We start from the raw sequence: 21,222 nt of genomic DNA, 5'->3' as shown, positions 1-21,222 counted from the left end.
AAACATGAACGAGAAAACATCTTAAAGTGACTATGTGACTGTGCAAACATAAAATCCAGGGAAAAACAGCAAAATATTCCACAAAAAGCACCGTACACCAACGCTGTGTGCAAATAGCAAACGACGTTTCAATTACAACACAAGCAATCATCATCAGGTACAAATGAAAGAGAAAAAAATCTAGTAAACTTAGAAATGTAATGCAATACAACACAGAGAGTCGGCTAACATAAGTCAACACCCCAACAGGTTGATTACGTTCTTCCAAAGATTTCTCAATTTGAGAAAGACAAAACACAGACACGGAGACACAGAGACACATAGACAGACACATAAGCAGAGAGAGATGACAGAAAGACACAGAGAGAGAGAGATACACACATAGACACACAGAGAGAGATGACACAGAGACACAGAGAGACACACACACAGAGACACACAGAGAGATGACACAGACACAGAGAGAGACACACAGAGACATGACAGACACAGAGAGAGACACACACACACACAGAGACACACAGAGAACATTGGGGGGGACCAAATCTTGCAGGGAGTCTGGGGTCCCCCCCCAGAAAAATATCTAAATTTGAAAACTCATTTCCTGCCATTTCCTCCCTAAAATATTTGTAAAAGTTCACTAACACATGGGATGGAATTTTTTTTCTTTTATACAATAATGTCTAAAAGTGTATTGTATTACATTGCTGTTTTTTCTTTTTAACCTTTTCTTGTTTCATAGTATGTAATGGCAGAGATTAGGGATTCATAAAGTACAACGCAATCATATAAACAGAAATCTATGCATTGTTATATGAAGACAACTCCAGATTTCGTGGCCAAGGTTTAGCAAATGGTTCTTTTTATTAACAGAGCATCGCAATTATTATTTACAAATATTTTACAGAAATATATTGGAGGGGCATATTTGATTATTATAATTATAACATATCATGATTATTATAACATGTTATAATTATTATAACATATTATACTTATTATAACATTCTAATTAATATATACTATATTTATTATAACATTATAATTACGGCCTTGTGTCAATGAGAGATTTGGAGCTTTGGTGACTGCACACAGAGAGAGACACTTAATCAAACAAACTTAATATTTGAAATGTAATGCAACACAGAGTCGGTCAACACACCAACTAACGTACTCTTAGGTTGTTTCGATAAAGTCACCATGTAGGTAGAAAATTAAATTAAAATTATAATAGTAAAAATAGAAATAAAATAATAATAAAATCACGCCTCACTTGATGCAGCAAATCTGGCTGTGACGGTCCCACCTGATGACTTGTGTTGCCTCCGAAACGTCGTGATTTATTATTTTATATTTTATTTCTATTGTTACTTTTATTAATTTTAATTTCATTTTTCACCTACACGGTGACTTTACCGAACAAACCTAAGAGTATGAATCACTGCAGTCACGAAAGCTTCAAATCTCGAGTTAACACAACTAACGCATCTCCTGGCTGATCGCGTTCTTCCATAGGTTGCTAAACTATCTTCTTGGTTCTTTCGGTAAAGTCACGTAGAATGGAAATAATAAAATAATACAAATATTAAAAATAAGACTATTTTATTATTTCCATTCTACGTGATATAAAACTAATAAAATGTTATGTTTTATTTGTATTATTTTTTATTTTATTTTATTATTTCCATTCTACGTGATGACTTTACCGAAAGAACCAAGCAGACGAATCACTGCAGGCACGAAAGAAGCTTTAAATCGAAATTGCTCAACTAAGCGAGAGAATTGAAGCGAACGCGACCAGCCGAGGGCAGGAGGCACTAGGCCCCGCGTTGTAAAGTTTCAATCTGCACATCGCTTCCATGCTCGCTGCTACTCAAATAACATCCCTACGAGAGAGAAAGAGCGAGGCTCTACCTCGGTAAACAACAACCACAACAACCACAACAACAGCCACAACAACAACCACCACAACCGCGATGATAATTTCTTACCTCAGATTTCAGTTCCCGCGCGGAGCCGCAACTTTCCGTTACCTCGTGACGTCACGCGGCAGCAGCAGGTGACATGACGTCACTTGCGGAGTACAAGACACTCCCCTCCCACAATGAGCGGCTCTGTAACTTACATAAATTATGTTAATGAGCCTGGCCCACTCGTGGAGGGATGGGCCGTGGGTGCCGAACCGGTCACAACGAACTCGTGACGTCTTTCACGAATAATTTATGTTAATGAGCCGCCAGTCAGTGGGCGTGGCTTTGCCCAAATAAGGATAGTGCTTGAACAGATAACGGAAGTGACCCAGGCAGAGGTGACGTCACGCTCCCTTGAGACGGGTTGGGGTGAATACTTTGGTGACATGACGTCACTAGCAAGGTACACCTCCCCCTGGCGTTTCACGCCGATGAGGTCATGCTGAGCGGTGACGTCACAGAGCGGAGTTGGAGTTTAAGTTGATTAAGATTCATTTTCCATTGCTCCCTCCCTTGAACAGAGACCCCTTGGGTGTGTGAGCTCAGCTCAACAATGTTGACATTATTGTGTGTGTACACACACACATGGACAGTGTGTACACACGTGTACATTGTGTGTGTGTACACACTGTGTGTGTGTACACACTGTACACACTGTGTGTACACTGTGTGTGTGTACACTGCGTGTGTACATTGTGTGTGTGTACACACACATGGACAGTGTGTACACACGTGTACATTGTGTGTGTGTACGTACACACTGTGTGTACACACTGTGTGTACACACTGTGTGTGTGTGCACTGTGTGTGTGTACACTGTGTGTGTGTACACTGTGCGTGTGTACATTGTGTGTACACTGTGTGATGGCTGGGTGTATGGAATTGATGTGGTTGAGGAATTGGTCTAGAACAGGCGGGCCATGTGGCCAGATGACAAAAGTGTCATCTTCGTACCTCTTCCATAAGGTCGGGCGTAGAGTGGCAGTCTGGACGGCGTCAGTCTCAAATTTCTCCATGAAGACGTTGGCTACAACCGGAGATAGGGGGGAGCCCATTGGGGTGCCCTCAGTTTGTTTGTAGAAAGTTCCATTCCAGGTGGAGTATGTATTGGTTAAGCAGTGTCTCACCAGGGGGGGTACCCCAGCATTCAGTCCTTGATGAACCAAGTTTTCAATGATTGCGATGGTGTCAGGTACAGGAACTTTGGTGGATAAGGAAAACACATCAAAACTGACAAGCAGGTCGTCTGGGGACAGGGAAACGTCGTGAGAATTGTATTTTATTATGTTGTATTTTTATTATTTTATTATTTCCCTTCTACGTGACTTTACCGAAAGAACCAAGAAGATTTACTGTTTGTTTTCTACCTGATGACGATTGCTTGTGTTGCAATCGAAACGTCCTATTCTATTATTTAATTTATTTCCTTTCTACGTTACTTTACCGAAAGAACCAAAAAGCAAAATGAAAATTCGCTGAAATGCCTTGACCAACATGGTTGCTTCTTCTTGGTTCTTTCGGTAAAGTCACGTAGAAGGGAAGTAATAAAATAATAAAAATAAAACATAATATAATAATTCTCACGACGTTTATTATGTTTTATTTATATTATTTTATTACTTCCCTTCTACGTGACTTTACTGAAAGAACCAAGAAGATGAATCCCTGCAGTCACGAAAGCTTTAAATCGAAATTTATTTTATTATGTTTTATTTGTATTATTTTATTACTTCCCTTCTACGTGACGACTTTACCGAAAGAACCAAGAAGATGAATCCCTGCTGCAGTCACGAAAGAAGCTTTACATCGACATTTAACATGGTTGCTGTAGCGCCACCGTGTGGCCACATAGTGCAACTGCAGCGCCTCAGCGCGCTAATTGCAGCAGTGGAACTGTCGGTGTCTTCACGGCTTCATTGCAGGAACCCGCTTGGGACAAACGCCAGAACGCCGCAGCAGCAGCAGCAGCGACTCACAACTCGGGGGTGACGCCTGACAGCGGCAACTGCTGGCGTGCTGTGTTGGCCTACACTGCACATGTCCACCACATAGCAGACGTCACCACGCATTGAATACTTGTCCACCAGAGGGCACACGTAGCACGTCAAGCGACGGTTAAAAACAAACCGAAACTCTGCGGACAATTTGCGCTGCAATTCTTTATTCACGGATTTTAAAAAAAAATGGTTGGAGCGCCTCCCTGCGTGGTGACGTCATCGCGCTCGGGTTGGTGGGTGCCACCGTGCGTGGTGACGTCATCGCGCTCGGGTTGGTTGGGGCGCCTCCCTGCGTGGTGACGTCATCGCGCTCGGGTTAGTGGGAGCCCCCGTGCGTGGTGACGTCATCGCGCTCGGGTTGGTGGGCGCCCCCGTGCGTGGTGACGTCATCGCGGTCGGGGTGGCGGGCGCCCCCGTGCGTGGTGACGTCATTGCGCTCGGGTTGGTTGGGGCACCTCCCCGTGTGGTGACGTCATCGCGCTCGGGTGCCTCCCTGCGTGGTGACGTCATCGCGCTCGGGTTGGTTGGGGCGCCTCCCCGTGTGGTGACGTCATCGCGCTCGGGTTGGGGCGCCTCCCTGCGTGGTGACGTCATCGCGCTCGGGTTGGTTGGGGCACCTCCCTCCGTGGTGACGTCATCGTGTGGGCGGGGGGCTGGTCACGTGGGCGGGGGGGCTGGTCACGTGGGCGGGGGGGGCTGGTCACGTGGGCGGGGGGGCTGGTCAGAATGTGTCTCACATAATACAAAATTATAATTCGTGTTGTAGAGAATGTATCTCCTCTACGTGTAACTTTTGAGTGGTTTGCCTTGTAACAGATGAATGATCCGCGTGTGCTCCCTATTTCAAAGACAATGAGTTGCTCCAGAGAGAGATGCTTCCTGAAAACACAAAAATACCCTTTGACCTGTATCACAAGAACAATGAGTCTCACCTGAGTTATCTGTACAGGTTACTTGCAAAACACACACTGTGTCCTAACATGACTTATTCAATGTTTGACCCTTATAGACAAAAGGTTACATATACGCACACCATCAGACAAGTATTCATTCTAAATTAGTGACAGGCATATTAACAAAATTGAATGACTGCACTGAAATACACTGCATTAGGTTACATCGCATTAACAAGAAGCTAATTTTAAAAAAAACGCACCGTCTGTTTTACTGGTGCACAATCATACGAGTCAGGTGTGTGTCCTAACCTCCGCCGAACCCCTGAGACTGACTCACCGAACCCCTGGGGTTCGATCGAACCCAGGTTAAGAACCACTGGTCTAAGGCTTACGGATCTCCCGGGTCTCCATTTGACTTTGTATTGTCTCGGAGGAAGTCCACCCACACCTCCACTTCCACAAACTGCTGGGAGTTGCCTCGCTCTGCCTCAGTCAGAATTCTCCTCCTGCTTCACGTTGTCTCCATCGATGTGGAATTGAATCTTCTTCTTCACATTCCACCTTCACCTCTTCATATTTCACCTTGATTTCTTTGAAAGTGTCCAAGCTGGGATTTTCTTCCGGTTCTTGTTTGATGAGGGATGGGCTCATTGAGGCACTTTGACTTTCACAAGCTGATTTCAGACTCCACTCCTTGTGGATCTTCTGATGCTTCTGTGATCTCTGGTGTCTTTGAAGATTTGGTGAAAGTGCAAACGCCTTCCCACACAAACTGCACTTGAAGGGTTTTTCTCCCGTGTGTGTTCTCTTGTGTGTTACAAGATGAGCTGAACGTGCAAACGCCTTCCCACACACACTGCACTTGAAGGGTTTCTCTCCCGTGTGTGTTCTCTGGTGTGCTCCAAGAGTAGATGAACATGCAAACGCCTTCCCACACACACTGCACTTGAAGGGTTTCTCTCCCGTGTGTGTTCTCTGGTGTGCTACAAGAATAGATGACTGTGAAAATGCCTTGCCACACACACTGCACTTGAAGGGTTTCTCTCCCGTGTGTGTTCTCTCGTGTTTTACAAGAGTAGATAAATCTGAAAACGCCTTCCCACACACACTGCACTTGAAGGGTTTCTCTCCTGTGTGAGTTCTCTGGTGCCGTGTCAAATGTGCAGGACCATCCGTGCTGTATGCACACCGGTCGCATTGATGCCTTATTGCACCGAGCTGCGCTGAGTGCCTTTGCTCCATCAGACCAATTCTGCAGAGGCAGCGACAGCTGCAGACAGAAACAAAGAATATCCACACCATCTACACGTCAGTATCGAGGCACAGAGGAATGCATATATACACAGTCACACGTGACTTACACGTCTATAGTTATTCATATATTTATGATATAGTAAAAAAGTGTCCCAAATTCATCACATGGGCTGTTATGGCACACAATGAGAGGGCAAATGGTTATAACTGTGCCTGGAAGCCCTCGTATCTTCAAAATGAACGTTAACCCAAAACTCAGCACACAATTTCAGCTGTCTGGCTTCTAAATAAATGTTTATGAAAGCTAAATTCAGCTGACATAGCAAAGGGTGTTGCAAATAATACTATTTGTGTCATGCACAAATGCATAAATTAATGTTCAATCGCAATTTAGAGGTGTGAAGCCAGGCACAGATGTCCTTGATTGCTGGGATGAGCAGTTCCGACTTCAGCTGCTGCACGTGTGTGCTGTGATCACTTCCTGACTCCATTCTTACAAAGACTTCCAGAGGAAAACTAAAATAAACTACTGTTTTGATATAACCTCTGTGCTCAACAGAGTTAATAGACTTTACTGCAAATACAAACTTGACAATGTCACACACACTCAGAGGTGGAGCCAGGATTTTCAGGTAGGGGGGGAAACCCCTCCAGCAATGAAAAATTACAGGAGTTGTTAGTGAGAAAGGAGTTGTTAGTAAGAAAGGACTTGTCCCTTGCTTTTCATTCGACGCGTGTGATCGTCATCGCGCTCGCTCAACGTGTTGATGCCTTCAGGAGAGAAAAATAGACTTTTGTATTTTGGGGGGGGGGGGGGGGGGGGGGAAATGACCATGATGTATGTGGAATCAACCCGCATCACACCTGAGCTAAGCGCTCTGCAATGCTTACCCCCCTACCACATGGCTCTTCGCGCGCCGTACTTCTACAGCTGTTCACAGCGTGCCGGGAGATTTTAGGTGGCGCTTCGCTCCTGGCCGATTAAGTCATTGGCTTCTCGGAGTTTCAATACAAATCCGTGTGAAGAACGGGTACAACTGCCATCTTAAATATAAAGCAGAACTTACACCTGTTTGTTTGTGTGAAGCAGCAAAAAGTCTCCAACGCTGAGCTCTGGCGAAATGAAATATTCACAGCTTATGCTGCTGGGATTTCTAAGCGAACGCCATGTCATTCCCTTCCCGAGTGGCAAAAATCGACCTGACGTAGCAGTGGGTTCAGGTTGAATTTCCTCGAGTGAAAACATCCGATTTAGGTAAATTGAAGTGTTTCGGCTTCCTTCTTGCAAGCATCAATTTTTTCAGGGTTTTTCAGTGAATTATGAGAGAATATTAAATTAATCCAAGACAAGTATCCAAGTCCCGGGCAAAGCCGGGTAGTGAAGCTAGTTACTAATAAACCCCAATGATCCTATCGAAATTACGGATTTCTATCGGATCGTTGGGGGGGCACGTGCCACCCCACCCCCACTGGCTCCACCACTGTCACACACTGGCATGGTTCACAGGTGGTGGTGTGTCCAGACCCACGCCTGGCCACCTTCACCTGCTCAGTATTAATGCTTCCTCACTCCACCAAGTAATTCATTGAGGATCAACCAACACAGCCGATGCTGCGTGTCTCTCTGTGGTGAGATGTTAACTACCTCTCCTGGCATACAGGAAGTCGTGGGTTCCATCCCGACCCTGACGCCTGCTGTATATTTGTAGTTTACGTGTCTCTCTCTCCCCGTGGTTGCGTGGATTTCCTTCCCGATCCCCGGGTTTCCCCTCCACATGTAGAGAGTGAACACCGCCACGCGTCTAGAATGAACACCGCCACACGTCCAGAGTGGACACCGCCACGCGTCTAGAGTGAACACCACCAGGTGTCTAGAGTGAACACCGCCACACGTCTAGAGTGAACACCGCCACACGTCCAGAGTGAACACCGCCACGCGTCTAGAGTGAACACCGCCACGTGTCTAGAGTGAACACCGCTACGTGTCTAAAGTGTACACCACCACGCGTCTAGAGTGAACACCACCACGTGTCTAGAGTGAACACCGCCACACATCTAGAGTGAACACCACCACGCGTCTAGAGTGAACACCGCCAAGCGTCTAGAGTGAACACCACCACGTGTCTAGAGTGAACACCACCACGCGTCTAGAGTGAACACCACCACGCGTCTAGAGTGAACACCGCCACGTGTCTAGAGTGAACACCGCTACGTGTCTAAAGTGTACACCACCACGCGTCTAGAGTGAACACCACCACGTGTCTAGAGTGAACACCGCCACACATCTAGAGTGAACACCACCACGCGTCTAGAGTGAACACCGCCAAGCGTCTAGAGTGAACACCACCACGTGTCTAGAGTGAACACCACCACGCGTCTAGAGTGAACACCACCACGCGTCTAGAGTGAACACCGCCAAGCGTCTAGAGTGAACACCACCACGCGTCTAGAGTGAACACTGCCACGCGTCCAGAGTGAACACCACCACGCGTCTAGAGTGAACCACCACGTGTCTAGAGTGAACACCGCCAAGCGTCTAGAGTGAACACCACCACGTGTCTAGAGTGAACACCACCACGCGTCTAGAGTGAACACCGCCACGCGTCTAGAGTGAACACCACCACGCGTCTAGAGTGAACACCACCACGCGTCTAGAGTGAACACCGCCAAGCGTCTAGAGTGAACACCACCACGCGTCTAGAGTGAACACCACCACGTGTCTAGAGTGAACACCACCACGCGTCTAGAGTGAACACCACCACGTGTCTAGAGTGAACACCACCACGCGTCTAGAGTGAACACCAGCACGTGTCTAGAGTGAACACCACCACGCGTCTAGAGTGAACACCACCACGCGTCTAGAGTGAACACCGCCAAGCGTCTAGAGTGAACACCACCACGCGTCTAGAGTGAACACTGCCACGCGTTCAGAGTGAACACCACCACGCGTCTAGAGTGAACACCACCACGTGTCTAGAGTGAACACCACCACGCGTCTAGAGTGAATCCCGCCACGTGTCTAGAGTGAACACCACCACGTGTCTAGAGTGAACACCGCCACGTGTCTAGAGTGAACACCACCACGCGTCTAGAGTGAATCCCGCCACGCGTCTAGAGTGAACACCGCCACGCGTCTAGAGTGAACACCACCACGTGTCTAGAGTGAACACCGCCACGTGTCTAGAGTGAACACCGCCACGTGTCTAGAGTGAACACCGCCACGTGTCTAGAGTGAACACCGCCACGCGTCTAGAGTGAACACCGCCACGTGTCCAGAGTGAACACCGCCACGCGTCCAGAGTGAACACCGCCACGTGTCTAGAGTGAACACCGCCACGTGTCTAGAGTGAACACCGCCACGCGTCTAGAGTGAACACCGCCACGTGTCTAGAGTGAACACCGCCACGTGTCCAGAGTGAACACCGCCACGTGTCTAGAGTGAACACCGCCACGCTGTTGACGAGCCTCACCTTGTTGTTGTTGTGGGCAGGTCGCTTCTGAAAACAAGAGCGGTACAGCAGCTCAAGCGGGCTTGGCCTGGTAAAATGAAAAAAAAAACAGTGTTAGTATAGAATATTTAAACAAAGGTACAAAGTGGCGATCTGGGTCAAGACAAATTAAACTTAAGCGAGAGAATTGAAGCGAATGCGACCAGGCGAGGGCAGGAGGCAAGGCCCCGCGTTGTAAAGTTCCAACGTGGACATCGCTTCCATGCTCGCTGCTACTCAATTGACATCCCTATGAGAGAGAGAGCGAGGCTCTACCTCTGTACACAACAACAACCACCACAACCACAACCAACACAACACCCACCACCACCACAAATACCACAACCACCACAACTACCACCACCACAACCACCACCACCACAACTACTACCACCACCACCACAACAACTACTACCACCACCACCACAACTACCACCACAACTACTACCACTACCACAACAACTACCACCACCACAACAACTACCACCACCACAACTACCACCACCACCACAACAACTACCACCACCACCACAACAACCACCACCACAACTACCACCACCACAACAACTACCACCACCACAACAACTACCACCACCACAACTACCACCACAACTACCACCACCACCACCACAACAACCACCACAACAACTACCACCACCACCACAACAACTACCACAACAACTACTACCACTACCACAACAACTACCACCACCACAACAACTACCACCACCACAACAACTACCACCACCACAACAACTACCACCACAACAACCACCACCACCACCACCACAACAACCACCACCACAACAACCACCACCACCACAACTACCACCACAACAACTACTACCACCACAACTACCACCACCACCACAACAACCACCACCACCACCACAACTACCACCACAACTGCAACCACCACAACCACCACCACAACCACCACCACAACCACCACCACAACCACCACCACAACCACCACCACCACTACCGCGATGATAATTTCTCACCTCGGATTGCAGTTCACGGGCGGAGCGGCAACTTCCTGGTCCCTCGTGACGTCACGCGGCAGCAGGTGACATGACGTCACTTGCGGGGTACACCTCCCCCTGGCGTTTGACGCCAATGAGGTCACGCTAAGCGGTGACGTCAGAGAGCTGGGTCAGAGTTCAAGTTTGTTGACAGAAAGGGAGCGGCAGCGTCGAAACGGCCTCAAACGAGTCCCCGGTGCGGTGTGTCAACATCGCCAGCACTGGGGAGACGAAGGCGGCCGGGCGTGGTGCTGGCCACCCACCCCTCGTGTGCCGTGACGACCTCCACCGGTGCTGCTACTCGCTATGAGCAGCACTTTGTAGATGTCGTGGCTTGGCTCTCCAGCACACCGCTGGCGACATTTCACGATGACATTTTCACGTCCATAAAAGGAAAATCGTCATACGAACCGAGGCCGTTTTTTGGCAAAATTGATGCAATTTTTTTTTGCAACGAAAAGTGCATTCCTTGGTTGTGTTTAGCCTGAGTAGCCCATATATTACGTTAAAAAGTGGGGAATTTCATGCATGAAATTTTCGTATATAAAAAAGTTAATCGGCATACTGTGCCGTTTTTAGGCTCAGTAAGCCCAACGTTCACAGCTTTATTTTAGGACGAAAGTTAATTCCTCTATTGTATTTACCCTTAGTATGCCATGTGTTAGATTAAAAGTGGAACATTTCACGATGAAATGTTAACGTCCCAAACAGGAAATCGCCATACGAACCTCTGCCGTTTTTGGCTAAAATTGAACAAATTTTTACAGCTGTATTTTTTAACAAAAGTGCATTCCTCGGTTGTGTTTAGCCTGAGTAGTCTGTATATTACATTAAAAGTGAGAAATTTCACCATGAAATTTGAAGTAAAAACATCAAATCGGCATACTTTACCAATGCCATTTTTGGCCAAAATTTTCTCAATTTTCATAGCTAGATTTTCCAAGAAAAAGTGAATTCCTCCATTTTGTTAAGCATTCGTATGCTCTATATTACTTTAAAAGTGGGAAATTTCACGATTAAATTTTCACGTCCCAAAAATAAAATCGGCATACTTATGCCGATTTTAACTAAAATAAGCAAAATTTTCATAGCTTTCTTTTTCAAAAAAAAGTTCATTCATCAATTGTATTTACCCTTAGTATGCTATTAGATTAAAAGTGGAACATTTTATGATGAAATGTGCACGTCCCAATATAGAATATCGGCATACTAACCTATGCCGTTTTTGGCCAATAATGGACAAATATTTGCAACTTCATTTTTCAACAAAAGTGCAATCCTCGGGTGTGCTTAGCCTTAGTATCCTATAGATTACGATAAAAAGTGGGAAATTTCACGCCGGGTACTTCCCGCGAGTACTCTTATATAAGCACACAACTTCATCTGTGGTGAACCCTGCACTTTCCTTCTTTTTCATGCAGGAGGCGCTGCAAACCTACGCGCCCCCTGCATGAACGACGGAGGAGCAGGGACAGACGTTCAATCGCGTTGGAATCGATCTGCAGACGGCGGTCTTCTGGCACGGCCAGCTCTGTGTCGCCTTATCTCCACCCCGCGATCCCAACCAGGAGAAAGTCCGCATCGAACCGAACCCCGGTAAGGCCATCTACTTAACGACTAGAGAAAATTCACACAAAATGTCGTTTTCAATTAAGTCTTCCAGATGTAAAATGACATAAGCTTTAATGAAGAAATAAAATTATCTAATTAAAAAATAATACAATTCAAAGTTGTTTCATTTTAAAAATTCTAAACGGAGCATCGGGTGCTTGCGTGGATGTGTCGTTCGTGTGAATTTTTTTCGTGACTTTCCTGGCCCAAGGCCGTAAATGGTTGTGAGGGGCACCGCAGGCGGTCAGGCTTGCTTCAACCCCATGGTTGTGAACATCCAGACGTTAATCGGCGAGGACCATTTCTCGTCCTAATTCGACAAAATCTACGTCAACACGTAATACAAAATTATAATTCGTGTTGTTGAGAATGTATCTCCTCTACGTGTAACTTTTGAGTGGTATGCCTTGTAAATGATGAATGATCCGAGTGTGCTCCCTATTTCAAAGACAATGAGTTGCTCCAAAGGCAGACGCTACCTGAAAACACAAAAGTACCCTTTGACCTGTATCACAAGAACTATGAGTCTCACCTGAGTGATCTGTACAGGTTACTTGCAAAACAAACACTTTGTCCTAACATCACTTATTCAATGTTTGACCCTTATAGACCAAATGGTACATGTACGCACACCATCAAACAAGTATTCATTCTAAATTATTGACAGGCATATTAACAAAATTGAATTACTGCACTGAAATATACTGCATTAGGTTACATCCTATTAACAAGAAGCTAATTAAAAAAATACGCACCGTCTGCTTAACAGTGTATGTACAACATACTAATGCACCATTCAAAACGAGTAGGCCATTGCATGCTGGCATCAGGGTCAAAATTGATGAAATTCTAAACATTACCTACAAACTCCACAACTAAGATGCCACATCAACCATCGCCTCCTACTGACAGGCTCTTGTCCACATGCAGGCCGGTGCACGGCCACCACCTTGTGCCACATAGGGGCAGCTGCTACCTGGGGATGCTCTTCGAGTGTTTGAAACGAGATACGATGCAAAACTCCGAGTTGCCGAGGCGATTAAGCAAGCACCATATAAATGCAATTGATAACTCTGTGTATGCTTGGGAGCTTATTGGCATTCGCTCCTGGTTAGAGATCTACCCAACCCACAGGTCCACACAGGCTTGCTGCTCTTACTCTGCAGGTTGAACCTAGGAATTGAGTGTTCAACTTCACATTCTTGTCATTAAGAGCCTGTGACAAAGGTGCATCTATTGCAGCGACATCGTCTCAAGCTAACACATCTACCGGGTCTCAATTTGACTTTGTATTGTCTCGGAGGAAGTCCACCCACACCTCCACTTCCACAAACTGCTGGGAGTTGCCTCGCTCTGCCTCACAGTCAGAATTCTCCTCCTGCTTCACGTTGCCTCCATCGATGTGAAGGTCAGATTTTGGAGTTGACTCTTCATCTTCACATTTTACCTTCACTTCTTCGCTCTTCACCATCACTTCTTCACTCTTCACCATCACTTCTTCATATTTCACCTTGACACTTTTAAAAGCGTCCAAGCTGGGATTTTCTTCCCGTTCTTGTTTGATGAGGGATGAGATCATTGCGGCACTTTGACTTTCACAAGCTGATTTCAGACTCCACTCCTTGTGGATCTTCTGATGCTTGTGTGTTCTCTGGTGTCTTTGAAGAGCAGATGACTGTGCAAACGCCTTCACACACACACTGCACTTGAAGGGGTTCTCTCCCATGTGTGTTCTCTGGTGTACATGAAGAGATGAATCTGAAAATGCCTTCCTGCACGGAGTGCATCTGAAGGATTTCTCTCCCGTGTGTGTTTTCTGGTGTTTTTTTAAAACAGATGACTGTGCAAACACCTTCCCACACACACTGCACTTGAAAGGTTTCTCTCTCGTGTGTGTTCTCTGGTGTGCTACAAGATTAGCTGACTGTGAAAATGCCTTCCTACACACACTGCACTTGAAAGGTTTCTCTCTCGTGTGTGTTCTCTGGTGTGCTACAAGATTAGCTGACTGTGAAAACGCCTTCCCACACACACTGCACTTGAAGGGTTTCTCTCCCGTGTGTGTTCTCTGGTGTGCATGAAGAGCAGATGAATGTGCAAACGCCTTCCCACACACACTGCACTTGAAGGGTTTCTCTCCCGTGTGTGTTCTCTGGTGTGCTACAAGAGAACATGAATGTGAAAACAACTTCCCACACACATTGCACTTGAAGGGTTTCTCTCCTGTGTGTGTTCTCTGGTGTGCTACAAGATTAATTGACTGTGAAAACGCCTTCCCACACACACTGCACTTGAAGGGTTTCTCTCCTGTGTGTGTTCTCTGGTGTGCTACAAGATTAGCTGACTGTGAAAACGCCTTCCCACACACACCGCACTTGAAGGGTTTCTCTCCCGTGTGTGTTCTCTGGTGTGCTACAAGAGTAGATGACTGTGAAAACGCCTTCCCACACACACTGCACTTGAAAGGTTTCTCTCCCGTGTGCATTCTCTGGTGTGCTACAAGAGTAGATGACTCTGCAAACGCCTTCCCACACACACTGCACTTGAAGGGTTTCTCTCCCGTGTGTATTCTCTTGTGTGCTACAAGATGAGATGAAAGTAAAAACGCCTTCCCACACACACTGCACTTGAAGGGTTTCTCTCCCGTGTGTGTTCTCTGGTGTGCTACAAGATGAGATGAATGTGTAAACGCCTTTCCACACACAATGCACCTGAAGGGTCTCTCTACCGTGTGTGGTCTCTGGTGTACATGAAGAGAAGATGAATCTGAAAATGCCTTCCCGCACGGAGTGCATCTGAAGGATTTCTCTCCCGTGTGTGTTTTCTGGTGTTTTTTAAAAACAGATGACTGTGCAAACACCTTCCCACACACACTGCACTTGAAAGGTTTATCTCTCGTGTGTGTTCTCTGGTGTGCTACAAGATTAGCTGACTGTGAAAACGCCTTGCCACACACACTGCACTTGAAGGGTTTCTCTCCCGTGTGAGTTCTCTGGTGCGTTATAAGAGTATATAAATGTGCAAACGCCTTCCCACACACACTGCACTTGAAGGGTTTCTCTCCCGTGTGTGTTCTCTGGTGTGCTACAAGAGTAGATGACTGTGAAAACGCCTTCCCACACACACTGCACTTGAAAGGTTTCTCTCCCGTGTGCATTCTCTGGTGTGCTACAAGAGTAGATGACTCTGCAAACGCCTTCCCACACACACTGCACTTGAAGGGTTTCTCTCCCGTGTGTGTTCTCTGGTGTGCTACAAGATGAGATGAACGTGTAAACGCCTTTCCACACACAATGCACCTGAAGGGTCTCTCTCCCGTGTGTGTTCTCTGGTGTACATGAAGAGTAGATGACTCTGCAAACGCCTTCCCACACACACTGCACTTGAAGGGTTTCTTTCCAGTGTGAGTTCTCTGGTGCTGTGTAAAATGTTCAGGACGATCCGTGCTGTATGCACACAGGTCGCATTGATGCCTTTTTGCACCGAGCCGCGCCGAGTGCCTTTGCTCCATCAGACAAATTCTGCAGAGGAAGCGACAGCTGCAGACAGAAAAAAAGAATATCCCCACCATCTACACATCAGTATCGATGCACAGAGGAATGCATATACAGTCACACGTGACTTACACGTCTATACTTATTCATATATTCATGATATAGTGAAAAAGTGTCCCAAATTCATCACACGGGCTGTTATGGCACACAATGAGAGAGCAAATGGTTATAACTGTGCCTGGAAGCCCTCGTATCTTCAAAATGAATGTTAACCCAAAACTCAGAGCATACAATTTCGGCTGTCTGGCTTCAAAAGGAATATTTATGAAAGCTAAATTCAGCTGACATAGCAAAGGGTGTTGAAAATAATAAATTTTTTGTTCTGCAGAAATGCATAAATTAATGTTCAATCGCAACTTAGAGGTGTGAAGCTAGGCACAGATGTCCTTGAATGCTGGGATGAACAGTTCCGACTTCAGCTGCACCGTGTGCTGTGATAACTTCCTGACTCCATTCTTATAAAGAGTTCCAGATGAAAAAAAATACAACTACTGTTTTGGGAAAACCTCCGTGCTCAATGGAGTTAATAGACGTTACTGCAACTATAAACTTCATACTGTCACACACTCAAGAGGCGGAGCCAGGATTTTCAGGTAGGGGGGGAAACCCCTCCAGCAATGAAAAATGATAGGAGTTGTTATTAAGTATGAAGTTGTTAGTAAGGAGTTGTTAGTAAGAACTTGTCCCTTGCTTTTTATTTGACGCGTGTGATCGGCATCGTGCTCGCTGAAGGTGTTGATGCCTTCAGAGAAGTCGTGTACTGTAGACGCAACTGCGCACAATTCTGCGAGTCGCTTGTAACTGCTTTGCCGTTTCTTATTGCCAATTATGGACACGGACTGTTGTCCTCTCAGAGTCCCTGGCACGTAATAACATGCCACACGGTGGCGGTGGGGGTCGCAAAATGCTGATTTATCTATATATATAAAAAGGAAATTTGTGAATGTCTGTTCGAAAACATGCAACAAACTTGAAATTAGGCATGTGGGTAGCTTCCAGACTGTACACAATGCGAAAAGTATAAAAATAGACTTTTGTATTTTGGGGGGGGTCTGGTGGGGTGCAATAATGCATTTATTTTGCACGCAAGTGAGCGGTGACGTCATATCTGTGATGTCACACCCGCATGCGGAAGCATTACACAGCGTGCTTGCTGACATCACCCCCACCCCCCCCCAAACACTCCGCGTAGGACGTGTTTTAATCCAAGACAAGAATCCAAGTCCCGGGCAAAGCCGGGTAGTGAAGCTAGTTACTAATAAACCCCAATGATCCCATCGAAATTAGGGATTTCGATCGGATCGTTGGGGGGGCACGTGCCACCCCACCCCCACTGGCTCCACCACTGTCACGCACTGGCATGGTTCACAGGTGGTGGTGTGTCCAGACCCACGCCTGGCCACCTTCACCTGCTCAGTATTAATGCTTCCTCACTCCACCAAGTAATTCATTGAGGATCAACCAACACAGCCGAGGCTGCGTGTCTCTCTCTCTCTCTCCCAGTGGTCGCGTTGATTTCCTTCCCGATCCCCGGGTTTCCCCTCCACATGTCTTGAGTGAACACCGCCACGCGTCTAGAGTGAACAACGCCACGCGTCTGGAGTGAACACCGCCACGAGTCTAGAGTGAACACCGCCACGCGTCTAGTGAACACCGCCACGCGTCCAGAGTGAACACCGCCACGCGTCCAGAGTGAACACCGCCACGCGTCTAGAGTGAACACCGCCACGCGTCCAGAGTGAACACCACCACGCGTCTAGAGTGAACACCGCCACGCGTCTATAGTGAACAACGCCACGCGTCTAGAGTGAACACCGCCACGCGTCCAGAGTGAACACCGCCACGCGTCCAGAGTGAACACCGCCACGTGTCCAGAGTGAACACCGCCACGCATCCAGAGTGAACACCGCCACGCGTCTAGAGTGAACACCGCCACGCGTCTAGAGTAAACACCGCCACGCGTCTAGAGTGAACACAGCCACACGCTATTGACAAGCCCCACCTTGTTATTATTGTGGTTGTGGGCAGGTCTTTTCTGAAAACAAGAGCGGTATAGCAGCTCAAGCGGGCGTGGCCTGGTAAAAAATGAAAAAAAAAACTCTGAATATTTAAAACAAAACAAAGTTACAAGGTAGCGAGCCAGGTGAAGAGAAATTAAAACTTAAGCAAGATACTCTTTGGTTCTTTCGGGAAAGTCATGTAGAATAAATAAATAAATAAATTTGACAATAGCATGCGACGTTTCGATTGCAACACAAGCAATCATCATCAGGTACAAATGAAAGAGAAAACAAACCTAGTCAACTTAGAAATTCTATATTTGAAGCTTTCGTGACTGCAAGGATTCAAATTCTTAGGTTTTTTCTGGTAAAGTCACGTCGGTAAAAAATTAAAATTAATAAAAGTAAAATAAAAATAGAATAAAAATCACGACGTTTTGGAGGCAACACAAGCCTCCGTCTTCAGGTGGAACCGTCACAGCACGATTGCTGCATCAAGTAAGATGCAGCAATCATTAAGTAAGAAGCAGCAATCATCAAGTAAGATGCAGCAATCACCAAGTAAGATGCAGCAATCATCAAGTAAGATGCAGCAATCATCAAGTAAGATGCAGCAATCATCAAGTAAGATGCAGCAATCATCAAATAAGAAGCAGCAATCATCAAGTAAGATGCAGCAATCATCAAGTAAGATGCAGCAATCATCAAGTAAGATGCAGCAATCATCAAATAAGATGCAGCAATCATCAAGTAAGATGCAGCAATCATCAAGTAAGATGCAGCAATCATCAAGTAAGATGCAGCAATCATCAAGTAAGATGCAGCAATCATCAAGTAAGATGCAGCAATCATCAAGTAAGATGCAGCAATCATCAAATAAGATGCAGCAATCATCAAATAAGATGCAGCAATCATCAAGTAAGATGCAGCAATCATCAAGTAAGATGCAGCAATCATCAAGTAAGATGCAGCAATCATCAAGTAAGATGCAGCAATCATCAAATAAGATGCAGAAATCATCAAGTAAGATGCAGCAATCGTGCTGTGACGGTTCCACCTGAAGACGGAAGCTTGTGTTGCCTCCAAAACGTCGTGATTTTTATTTTATTTTTATTTTACTTTTATTAATTTGAATTTTTTACCTACGTGACTTTACCAAAAAACCTAAGAATATGAAACTTAGAAATGTAATGCAATACAACAGAGTCGGCTAACATAACAGTCAACACCCCACCTGGTTGATCACGTTCTTCCAAAGATTGCTCAATTTGAGAGAGACACGGAGACACATAGACAGACACATAAGCAGAGAGAGATGACACAAAGACACACAGAGAGAGACACACACATAGACATACAGAGAGAGATGACAGAGAGAGACACACACATAGACACATGACACAGACACACAGAGACACACACATAGACACACATAGACACAGAGACACACACACATAGACACACAGAGAGACAACGCCTCTGTGTCAAAGTCAACATTGGGGGGGACCAAATCTTCCGGGGGGTCTGGGGTCCCCCCCCCCCCCCCCCCCCCAGAAAAATATCTAAATTTGAAAACTAATTTCCTGCCATTTCCTCCCTAAAATATTTGTAAAAGTTCACTAACACATGGGATGGAATTTGTTTTATTTGATACAATGTCTAATAGTGTATTGTATTACATTGCTGTTTTTTCTTTTTTACCTTTTCTTGTTTCATAGTATGTAATGGCAGAGATTAGGGATTCATAAAGTACAACGCAATCATATAAACAGAAATCTATGCATTGTTATATGAAGAAAAGTCCAGATTTTGTGGCAAAGGTTTAGCAAATTGTTGTTTTTATTAACAGAGCATCGCAATAATTATTTACAAATATTTTTACAGCAACATATTGGAGGGGCATATTTGATTATTATAATTATTATAACATATTACACTTATTATGACATTATAATTATTATATATTATTATAACTATTCTAACATATTATAATTATTATAACATATTATAACGTAATCGCCTGGCTGATTACGTTCTTCCACAGGTTGCTCAATTTGAGAGACAAAACACAGACACGGAGACACACAGACAGAGAGAGATGACACAGAGACACACACACACAGAGACACAGAGAGACACACACATAGACACACAGAGAGAGACACACACACAGAGACACAGAGAGACACACACATAGACACACAGAGAGAGACACACACACAGAGACAGAGAGACACACACACAGACACACAAGCAGAGAGAGATAACACAGAGACACAGACATATAATTATTTTATATTATAATTATTAAAATATATTATAATTACGGCTTTGTGTCAATGAGATTTGGAGCTTTAGTGACAGCACAGAGAAAGACACTTAATCAAACAAACTTAATATTTGAAAAAGTAATGCAATGCAACACAGAGAGTCGGTCAACACACAACTAACGCATCGCCTGGCTGATTACGTTCTTCCACAGGTCGCTAAACTATCTTCTTGGTTCTTTCGGTAAAGTCACGTAGAATGGAAATAATAAAATAATAAAAATATAAAAAATAAGACTATTTCATTATTTCCATTCCACGTGATATAAAACTTAATAAAATGTAATGTTTTATTTGCGTTATTTATTTTATTTTATTATTTCTATTCTACGTGATGTAAAACATATTAAAAGGTTATTATGTTTTTTTTTTATTTCATTGGTTTATGTTTATTCTTTTATTATTTCCATTCTACGTGATGACTTTACCGAAAGAACCAAGCAGATGAATCACTGCAGGCACGAAAGAAGCTTTACATCGAAATTGCTCAACTAAGCGAGAGAATTGAAGCGAACGCGACCAGCCGAGGGCAGGAGGCACTAGGCCCCGCGTTGTAAAGTTTCAATCTGCACATCGCTTCCATGCTCGCTGCTACTCAAATAACATCCCTACGAGAGAGAGCGAGGCTCTACCTCGGTAAACAACAACAACACCACAAACCACCACAACAACCACCACCACAACAACAATCACCACAACCGCGATGAGAATTTCTCACCTCGGATTGCAGTTCACGCGCGGAGCGGCAGATTCCTGTTACCTCGTGACGTCACGCGAGAGCAGCAGGCGGTGACATGACGTCACTTGCGTGGTACAAGACACTCCCCTCCCACGACGAATGGGACTTAACTTGAATAAATTATGTTAATGAGACCAGCCCAGACGTGGAGGGACGGGGCGGGGCTGCTGAACCCGTCGCAAAAAAAATGAGGCGCCAGTCACCGGAAGTAGCTTTGCCCAAATAAGGATTGGCACTGGGACAGATATCGGCAGCGGCCGAGCGGAGGTGACGTCACGCTCAAGAGCTTCGCGGTCGGGGGGGTGGGGCGAATACCTTGGTGACATGACGTCACTAGCGAGGCTAAAATTGAACGAATTTT

The 21,222-nt window shown here is 45.6% G+C and overlaps 2 protein-coding genes across 4 annotated transcripts in view; both read right to left on the bottom strand.

Annotated features, from left to right (window-relative positions):
• Positions 1–2,141, bottom strand: part of LOC133362634 (zinc finger protein 91-like) — a 33,292-nt gene extending 31,151 nt beyond the window's left edge. Inside the window, exon 1 of the mRNA XM_061581553.1 lies at positions 1,992–2,141. The gene's annotated coding sequence lies outside the window, so the exon portion shown is untranslated. The remainder of the gene's footprint in view (positions 1–1,991) is intronic.
• A 2,000-nt stretch (positions 2,142–4,141) lies between these two features.
• On the bottom strand, positions 4,142–20,898 carry LOC133362636 (zinc finger protein ZFP2-like). 3 transcript variants are annotated; one of them, XM_061581555.1, is made up of 3 exons: positions 20,841–20,891; positions 17,798–17,870; positions 12,288–15,780 (listed from the first exon to the last, which is right to left on the bottom strand). In XM_061581555.1, the coding sequence occupies exon 3, from the start codon at positions 15,750–15,752 to the stop codon at positions 13,518–13,520; it is 2,235 nt and encodes a 744-aa protein (XP_061437539.1). In that variant the 5' UTR covers positions 15,753–15,780; positions 17,798–17,870; positions 20,841–20,891; the 3' UTR covers positions 12,288–13,517. The 3 variants fall into 3 exon arrangements, with proteins under 3 accessions (XP_061437541.1, XP_061437539.1, XP_061437540.1); XM_061581557.1 differs by lacking the exons at positions 17,798–17,870; positions 20,841–20,891 and adding an exon at positions 4,142–6,067 and having other exon boundaries at positions 13,861–16,854; XM_061581556.1 differs by lacking the exon at positions 17,798–17,870 and having other exon boundaries at positions 20,841–20,898.
• Between the last annotated feature and the right edge of the window lie 324 nt (positions 20,899–21,222).

The sequence above is a fragment of the Lethenteron reissneri genome, unplaced genomic scaffold, assembly GCF_015708825.2.
Source record: "Lethenteron reissneri isolate LAM-NWPU_2019-01 unplaced genomic scaffold, ASM1570882v1 scaffold_156, whole genome shotgun sequence".
In the NCBI taxonomy this organism is placed as follows: Eukaryota; Metazoa; Chordata; class Hyperoartia; order Petromyzontiformes; family Petromyzontidae; genus Lethenteron; species Lethenteron reissneri.
This window is presented reverse-complemented; position numbering and strand designations above follow the sequence as displayed.

Bases quoted from the DNA above. Each gene is read 5' to 3' on its own strand.
- LOC133362636 (XM_061581557.1), bottom strand. From the start codon at position 15,812: ATGGTGGGGATATTCTTTTTTTCTGTCTGCAGCTGTCGCTTCCTCTGC. The intron at 6,068-13,860 runs GTGGAGTCTGAA...CGGTGCAATAAG, and splicing joins CATCAGAAGATCCACAAGGA to GCATCAATGCGACCGGTGTG.